Source organism: Corticium candelabrum, chromosome 20 (genome assembly GCF_963422355.1).
Source record: "Corticium candelabrum chromosome 20, ooCorCand1.1, whole genome shotgun sequence".
Classification (NCBI taxonomy): Eukaryota; Metazoa; Porifera; class Homoscleromorpha; order Homosclerophorida; family Plakinidae; genus Corticium; species Corticium candelabrum.
This window is the reverse complement of record NC_085104.1, coordinates 1,024,672-1,034,331: the sequence shown is the minus strand read 5'-3', so window position 1 is coordinate 1,034,331 and position 9,660 is coordinate 1,024,672. Positions and strand designations below refer to the sequence as shown.

The following is a 9,660-nucleotide window of genomic DNA, read 5'->3' as shown; positions in this document are numbered from 1 at the left end:
ACTTTGTGGGTAGTAGGGACTTGAGGTTCTATGTTCAAATTCCCATTCGTTACTGAATTGACACGCCTCCTTGCTCACAAACTGAGGACCGTTGTCTGTTAGCAACGTAAGGGGTATCCCTTGCCTTGCAAATTGCCGTCTCAGCTTGGCAATGATTGTCTTTGATGTTGTCTCAAACATTGGTTCTACTTCGATGAACCCACTATAATAGTCGACCAACATAAGGTAGTCTCCACCCTGAAAAGCAAACAGAGCCCCAACTGTTTTCCATGGCCCATTTGGTATGTCATGTGACTTCAGAGTTTCCTATTGTTGTGCCTGGTCATACCGTCTACAGATGTCACATTTGCTGACCTAATCCTTGATGACGGAGTTCATGCCTGGCCAGCTAGAATACACAATCTTTGGCTCTCCGGACACACTCTCCATTTCCCATGTGTGACATGTGTATACGTGCTAGTGTGAAAGCTCGCATAGAAGGAGGAATTACACATCTATCTTCACGATAGATAACTTCACCATCTACCACTGACTCATCTCAAAATGGGTGATATGGTGTCAGAACTGGATTCAGCCAATCTTTTCCTTCTGGCCAACCTCTATGAATGGTGGTTATCAGCTCTTGAAATACCTGATCTTCCGCTGTCGCCTTCTAAATATCTTGAATTTTGGAGTTTGAAATGAAAGCGCAATCGGCTGCATTGACATTTTCTAGCTCCACTTCAAATGGAGTTCTAATACTCAAAATATTTATTTGGTACCGCTGCAGGCGCATCAGCATTCTCTACAGTCTTCATGGCGCAGCCTGTAACGGTTTTCGTGCTATTATTTCTAGGAGTCTGTGGCCCGTCTGAACTGTCACTGTTCTTCCACATGTGTATTGGTCAAATCTTTCTGCTGCAAACACTATTGACAGTAGTTCTTTCTTGATTTGAGCATATTCACACTCTGTCTTGGTCAATGCTCTACTAGCAAAAGTGACTGGTTGTCCATTCTGTAATAATACCGCACCAAGGCCTGTACTTGATGCGTCACACTGCAGTACCATTGGTTCGAACTGGTCAAAATACTTTAAGACAGGTGCGCTTGTAATTTGCCTGTTTGACTTGTTGGAATGACCAGGTACTGTACTCATTTATACTCTTGAGTCGAGAGAAACAATTGTGTGTAAGTTTCTTGCTTAAGGAAATTATGCCATAGCTCGCCATCACTGTGACTTGAACCTGCAAACCTGCAACTCTGCAAAGTTCCGGATGTTTTCATTCTCCAAATGCACTCTCTAACCAATTGAGCTACATCACCACACACACACACACACTTAATGAATACTTAAGTGGAAATAAATTCTACTTTAGTGATAATTGACCATTGAATTCTACTGAAGCGAAATTGGTTTCTACTTCAGTGGAGAAAATTTAATGAAGTCAACTGAATTCTACTTAACTTAAGTGAAAATGAAATTACTAATTGAAAAATGAATACTTAAGTGGAAATAAATTCTACTTACCATGGTAAGTGGAAAACAGACAGCAACGTGATATTTAACATTACTGTGGAATGCTTGGTTTGTCTTCCTAATTATTGTAGAAATGGATTTACATTTCTACTTCTGTAGAAGTGCTGATTTCTATTTTAGTAAAAATAATTCTACTTAAATTAAGAAATCAAATCAACTTAAGCAGGAAATAGCGAATTATGGAACAAATGGCGCGTCATACTGGAAGAGTGCCGTTGAGCTGTCCGTTTCAACATCTAGATAATTTTTGACTTGCATGCATACATGAATGACAAATCGAGATGTCGAGGAAGCCCAAAGCTTAATTAAAAAGGACATTTTACGGAATCGACGGAACCTGTAAAAAGTACAAGATCAATAGCCATGATCTATTATATATTATATTTAAACTGACCATCCATTATCTATAAACTGACCATGCATGATATATTATATTTGATTGTTTTAGTTATAAATTTATACGTGAAGGCTTTTCATGTCGAGGCGCATAGCTCGTGTGGAGCACAGGGGGCATGTTCGCTCCCTAAAACTTTTGACCTAGTTTTCAAAATGCACATGTACAACACAGGCGTTACTTGCAAATGCTCGGGTGGACAGCGGGAGAAGTCTGTGCGTATATATAAACCTGGTTTACGTGATTCATGAGATTCACGCATTTCCAAACCGTGTAGGGTAGACTAATTAAATTATTATTTGTGTTCTACATGTACATGTATGTTGGTAAAAATCGGAGCATCCCCTCTAGAGTGGGTTCAGCTACCACCAGGTGGAGGTAGCAGTGCTGATGGAGGCAACTTCAATCTAGCAGGATACCTAGAAGGAAAAAAACATGCAAGAGCGAGTGATACGTGCAGTAGTTTTGTTGCCAACACTTTCAAACATGTCAATCTAGACAATAAATTTAGCCTAATAGGACAGGTGTTAGCTGTAAAAATGACATTTTTGTTTTGTCATCTATATGTATAGATATCTTTTGTCCAGCCGAGAACAGGACGGACACAACGGGCACGTTCTTCTGGTTGAGGCAACAAGTCGGTAAGACGGTCTTATTGGACTGTCCGTATGGTTCAAGGGCAAACGATACGGACACGGCAAAGGCAGAAAGAGAATGTAGCGGTCTCGGCTGGTTGGAAGCAAACACAAGTCAATGTCAATATCGATACGACTCGACCCTCACTCGACGACTCCACTTTTTGTCTTTGGTAGTGAAGTACACATTTGATAGAATAAATCGCAAGGGTTGTTTCATAATGATTGCATTTCGATGTCGTGCTTTGTGTGTTTAGAGATCAGTTGACGAATGGAACGTAGAGGCGATTGCTAGAGAGGCAGAAATGAGAGTTCGTGAACTTGCTGTCAGCGGCGCCAAGTCGGTTGATGTCGATCTTGTAGCTGACATTTGCAGCAACGTAGTGAAGTCTAATCTTACGGGAGATGTAGCCAAACAGGTTTGGATAGTTGATTCAAATAGTAGAAAATGTGCTTGCAGCTTGGTGTGCGTGCAGCTTGGTGTGCGTGCGTTCGTGCGTGCGTGCGTGCGTGCGTGCGTGCGTGTGTGCGTGCGTATATACGTGTGTCTGTGTCTGTACGACGTTGCGGCATTTACACACACACACACACACACACACACACACACACACACACACACACACACACACACACACACACACACACACACACACTCACACACACACATTTGTTTTACAGGCTTACGAGAGTGTCGTAAGAGCAATCAGTAACATTATGAAAATTAGTCGAGAAATTATAAGACAAAGCGAAATTAATAGCAACAGTAGTAGAAGGTCAGTACACGTGCATTCAGAACACTAGACTACAAATCTACAATATTATACTTTTAATAACAAAATATTTGATATCAATATTTTATTTCATTGTTCAGATTTGTTGAAAATTTAGAAATCATTGCAGCGATTTATGCGATACCTGCTCACCCTTCAATACCGCTTATTGAAACCGAGAGCATCGTCATTGACGCAGTGGAAGTAAATGATAGCACATTCGACGGATTTATTCGAAAATATAAGTCTGAAGAAATTGCATTGCCATCCGCTCTTTTGGCTATTGGAAAGCACGACATGTCCGAAGTAAGAAGAATTCAAGTAATATTTTACAATAGCAGCGTATTCTTTCGGGACGAGACTTTGGAGAACAAGACGGGAAGTCTACCAGCTAATTCTGTTATCGCTGCAAGCGTTAGCCACTTGCGCATCAGACATTTACCAAACCCTGTTATACTTCGTTTTCGTCGATTCGACACGCCGGTCAGTAGATGTGATGTTGATCTTGTTGTTTATAGCTAGGTTGCTTTGTGTTTAGGACAATTACTTTCCTGCTTGCTACTTTTGGGATAACACACTGAATGGTGCATAAGACACTGTTTCTTGTATTCAACTTAGTATTAATTAAGCGTTTTTGTAGATGATTTTGGAGGTTGGAACAGAGAAGGTTGTGAAGTAGCCGAAGTGACTTCAATGGACGTAATCTGTCACTGCAATCATTTGACGAGCTTCTCCTTCCTAATGGTAAACTTCTGATTAGTATAATTTGTATTGTAGCTCAAGAGTAAATTTTGCAGACTCCTTGCGGAGGGGAAGGTGTACGATGTCCTTGCCGTACTGTGGATGATGCTTCTCTATCTCTTGCGTCTTATGTCGGTTGCGGTGTGTCACTGGCCGGCTTTCTAGCAACGATCATTTGCCTCTCGCTTGCCAAATGGTTGGTGTTCATGAATCACACTGCATTTTGATTATTCGTTGATTGTATACTCATGGGCGACGGAACGCGTCCGGTCGGTCCTGTCACTTTCTAAAAATGGATGAATTAGCGTCATAATTTCGGTTCAGGGTTAGGTGATTAAGTTAAATAGATAATATGTATTTCACCACAGTCGGCTGCGCATCAGCTATTCAAAGTCATCAAGCTGCTAGGCGCATGTTCAATCATAATGTCAGTGTTACAAGTTTTAGTTTTTTAGCCGGCAAGAGAATTGGTTAACGTGCGTTATTTGATCAGGCTATTTAACGCGCGGTATGCACGACCACAGTAAGTTTACTGTTCCGCCTCTGATACTGGACGAGCTAGTGCTAGGAAGAGGTCTAAAAGTATTGCAACTTAAAAATAAACTTTATTTTAATTAATTAAGGCGAAATTATTGCACTCAAAAGCAAGTCTTTGAAAACGGCCACTAAGCCTAATTTCATTTACACTTGTTTGACATAATGTTGTATTCTGTCGCACATTCTTTAAATGAGGCTTTATATAGCTGCGGTGCTATACAAAATACTGTAACGAATGTTGTTGTACCTTATGAACTGTACGTAGAGCTTATTAATTAATTAAATGTACATAAAGAATTTTGGAGTTTTGTATTTGTTGGCTTGCAATAGCAACTGTTGCATTAATTTCTTTCTTTGACTCTATGTCTACTTAGTAAAATGTACTAATCACTATGGAATGTGTGTTTTGTATATAAAACTTTATAGCAAACGAAGTTGCGATTTCTTTGTTTTGTTCTGCGCAGTTGCAGACGCGGCGAGAAAATGGCCGTGCCCGTCAAGATTCATTTGAATTTGTGTGTGGCTCTCGCGCTCGCCATCATCGCATTTTTTGCTGCCAATCAAGGCGACTCTTCTTCTTCTTCTTCGTCATGCTTCGCATGGGCCGCATTGATGCATTTCTTTTTTCTGTCATCGGTTATGTGGATGTTTATGGAAGGTATGGGCGTGTATCGGGACATTGTCAAGGTGCTAGATAGCCACTGGTTCGACTGCAGCAAAGGGACGTACTTCTCGATGGCGATGATAGGCGGATGGGGTAATATCCAGTACTATAGTACTTGCTTTGAACTAAATTGCGTTATTTGTGTGGCATTGTATTTCTTCTTCTGTTATACCGTGTTTCAGGTTTACCATTGTTGGTGACGGCTTCTCTTGCAGTTGTTCACAAATCTGCGAATGATTTGGAAATATACGGACTGGTACAAGTATATTTACAAAAGACTAAAGTCGACACGTCATAGTAAGTTCTGTCTATTGTCGCTCTGCCTGATAATTTTACAATCTTCTTATTCGATTAGTTGTTGGATTGTCGACGAATTTGTTCTGTTGGGTGCTTTCGTTGTTCCGGTAATAATTGTAGTCACCTTCAACATCGTCGTAACCGTCAGAGTGATGAGGTCTTTGAAGAAACAAGGAGAATTTGGTATTCAAATGACACGCAAGCGCACACACGTTCTGTTCAGTCTCAGTTTTATTTTTGGACTGACGTGGATTCTCGGGGCAGCTACCTTCTTTGATTACGGCCGCATTACGAAAAGTTCTGGTCCGTCTTGTTTCGTCCTGAAAGTCTTCCACTATTTGTTTGCGATCGCCAACTCGTTCCAGGGTTGCACTCTCTTTCTCTTTCATGTCCTTTTCAATAAGACAACCCGTAGTCAGATTGCTGAACGATTCTGTTTCAAAAAGAAACCGACCTCAAAACAATATCAATATTCTCGTCGTCGTTTACCTGTTCAAGGTTTCCGGGTATTTAGTTCTAGGAAGCTACTTGCTGGATTAGAAAATGATAGCAGCACGTTGGAAACAAGTCTGCACAATTTTTCGACTTTTACTTCGAACTATCTTGGGTCGTCCGATTCCAAAACAGAAAATGAAGAGGCAGATGCCGACAAGCGTATCTTGGAAGAAGTGGATATGGAGATGTTCAGTCCTGCTTCCTTTTGAACTTGCCATGCAACTGTGGCGTAACGAAACATTTCACGTTTTCGGAATGGCTTTTCTTTGTGACCGTATTGTACCGTCTATATATGCATACCATTTTATAGTAATCTTGCAGTATAGGGATGCCAGTCTGCGTAACCAGACCAGCATTTTGGGAGGGGTCAAGTTAATATTAATAGCTGATATTAATTTAGTAATAATATTGACTTGTACACAAGCCGCTATTATTAAAGTTCGTTGCTATTTTATGTTTATGTACACTACATACAAAAAGGGTACCATGCTGGTATCTCACAAGCCAAAAAATCAGTCGATCTACCAGAGCTAGAAGAATGTCAATAGAGCCAATAGTTACCTAGCAAGTTATGTCATATGGTAAACCTTCGATTGCGTATAACTTGTACATCTTTTCTTCTAGAATACGCACTAGAACTAGAGAACTAAAACTATTTCAGGTTTTTTATCCTTCGCCCTTCGTCTACTGCAGCAAACTTGTCTATTGCCATATCAGAAGCTAATTAACCAGTCACAAGACAGGTCCCTCGATTGATGACAATATCGATCACGCTAGTCGATCGGTTTTATTTGCAAGCAGAGCATGGATTGGTCTGATGGCTCACGCTCTAAAATTTTGGAGGGGTCTCCTTCGTCTAGCCATGCCGCTGAAGCCCGTTACTGTGAGTGAGACCGACTGTTTCAAACCTTTAGTCGCTCGTGCACGTGTGACAATGGACAACAGCAACGTGGGTATACGCTGTACGGGGACTGTTTGGTCGCAGGCAATTGTCTCGCTCTTATTTGGTTCCCGAAACCGTTTAGCTTGAGCTTATTTGGTTTCGGCACCTGCGGAGGTTTGGTCGCGAGGACTATTTGGTTTCGTATTTATTGCGCCTCGACTCGGCACTCTCCAACTCTTACAGCTGTATGAGACGGACGCGAACGACGTGACGATGGCCATGATAATTTTCTCGCGTCTTCCAGACGTCTCGGTAAGCCGAAATCGAGTGCGATCTGCTTCTTCTTCGTTTGTATTTGGCTTCATATGAATACCGAAGTTATCACGACATTGTCGATCGCAATTTCGCGTGTCTGACGTTTCGTTCTAAGGCAAATCTCGGCTCGTCTGGTAGCGGGCGTGTCAAAAGTAAGCGGAGTAAGAATCTCTTGTGGGTTACATGTAATTACGAGGTAAACAAACATGATTTGCTAATCGCACGCTCATATAGAGATGTGCCTAAAATGTTTTAGTGCATAGAATACTGCGGCTAGCTGCAGATTTAGGCATCGATCCTGCAGGGCATCGATCGATACCTAGGTGCACAGAGACGTATGCGTACTGTCTACGATCGATTGCAAGGAAGACGATCTACGTCTCTCTAGTTGGTTGTGCACGACCTAAGATCGGTGATGACTTTCAGAACAGAAGAGAAAATAAGTGCATTTAGGTAGTTTGAGAAACAATTAATAAATATATTTGACTTAATTTGCACTCGGTGTCTCAGATGAGTATTGATGTTTGTTTGTTTGCGTTGTTGTACACTATGAAACCATACGCTTTGTAGATTAGGTGAGCTTAGTGAAAATCTTGTTTTCTTGTATACATGCTGCATCTTCTGTCTCTTTCCGCCATTTAGTCTGTCCGTCCGTCCGTCCGTCTGTCTATCTTTTCTTTGAATGGTGGCACAGCAAAATGTGCTGCAGTAGAACCAGGATATGCAGGCAAGAAAATGAAGACAAGAACTACACTAATCAGCATGCAGCTATGCGCATGCATGCAGGTATGAGTGTGTATACAGAGATGCAATGCAAGAGTGGTCGGTTGAAAAGTGTCTAAGCTAAATTGACTCATCAACAATGTAAAGTAGAGGACTTCTTATATGACCGAAACAATAAGTTTTTATGTTAATTTAGTTTTCGATACAAACTATTACATGATCTAATCGCAAGACGGTAACAATTTTAGAATTTCTAGATCAATTAATCTGTCTGTCTGTCCATCCGTCTGTCTGTCTGTCTGTCTGTCTGTCTGTATGTATGTATGTATGTATGTATGTATGTATGTATGTCGTTTGCTTGTTTTTTTGTGTGCCGTTCTATTGTTGTCCAATATTACTTCTGCACCAATGCTTAAGTTGGCTGTTCCTCTGTCTCTTTGTCTATCTGTGTGTTCTTTGTGTGCCTTGGTAGTGTGTTTAAGATTGTTTTGTATCTAATATATAAAGCTCAAATTGTCTCTGTGTGTGTGTGTGTGTGTGTTCGCGTTTGGCGGCCACGTCTTTTGTCCGTTCGCAACCGAAATCGGCATGCACACTCGACACGCACAGGGAAAGGTTTGCGTCAAAGAATTTAAAAAATTATGCACCGGGTCCCCTCTCGAGGGGTCGACCCCCGCGTAAAATTTCTCGACGACGCAAACGCTACACATTCCAGTTCATTCGAACACACACCCACACCAGTCCTGTGTAGACTGTATGCATCGTCGTCCTTCGCAAAGCTTCGAGCAATCGAATATCTCTTGCCGACGAAACTTACTCTTCTAGCGCTTTCGTTTCTCTCCAAATTCTAATTGCATTTGCACCGAATCCAACCTACACGATTTCCGCAGCAAGCGCTACACGGGGAGTGTGTCGATTTCTATCGAAACAAACCCGAAGAACGAGATTCGAATTCACTCACCACATCCGGGACTTCGCAACAAAGATTGCACGTGACGTGTCCACAGACCTATCTTTACACTACAGTATCTTGCCCGTACGAAGGACTGGTCATGGATCCTAGTTTTTAATAATTACGTTATTGCTTTGAATTGTACAGACCGGTGATAATATCGCATTGAAACTTTTGTACCACTTCTCATGTTTCTCAGTATGTGGCGTTATCAGTATTGTGGGAGAAGCGTTCCTGAAAGTATACGCATCCAACTAAAACTTGGCGTTGGATAGTACTGTAGTTTTTTAAAGTGCGATGGAATAGTTTAACTAACTTAAATTAAGTTCAGCGAGGCTATACGAATATTATACTTTAGCGAATTTAGTGTAATATAGAAACCTTCTAGTCCTCTGTCAGCGACTTTCCACGCTAGTACCACAACACGCACATGTTTGTTTACTTTGTAACCCACAAGATATTCTTACTCCGCCTACTTTCGACACGCCCGCTACCAGACGAGCCGATTTGCCCTAAAACGAAACGTCAGACACGCGGAAAATTGCGATAGACAATGTCGTGACGACTTTGGTATTCATACGAAGTCAAATACAAACGAAGAAGAAGCAGGTCGCATTCGATTTCGGCTCATCGAGACGTCTGGGAGACGCGTACTAGTCATCATGGCCATCATCACGTCGTTCGCGTCTATGGCGTGCGTCTCGTACAGCTGTAAGAGTTGGAGAGTGCCGATTCGAG

The 9,660-nt window shown here is 41.5% G+C and overlaps 1 protein-coding gene across 1 annotated transcript; it reads left to right on the top strand.

Moving 5' to 3' along the window:
* The first annotated feature begins 2,230 nt into the window (after nucleotides 1-2,230).
* Nucleotides 2,231-6,546, top strand: LOC134196027 (adhesion G-protein coupled receptor G6-like). Its single transcript, XM_062665109.1, has 11 exons — nucleotides 2,231-2,364; nucleotides 2,430-2,718; nucleotides 2,803-2,964; nucleotides 3,224-3,318; nucleotides 3,417-3,798; nucleotides 3,854-3,899; nucleotides 3,956-4,059; nucleotides 4,113-4,252; nucleotides 5,058-5,350; nucleotides 5,440-5,554; nucleotides 5,613-6,546. Exons 1-11 carry the CDS (start codon nucleotides 2,231-2,233, stop codon nucleotides 6,256-6,258), a joined length of 2,406 nt encoding a protein of 801 aa, XP_062521093.1. The 3' UTR covers nucleotides 6,259-6,546.
* Nucleotides 6,547-9,660: the final 3,114 nt, after the last annotated feature.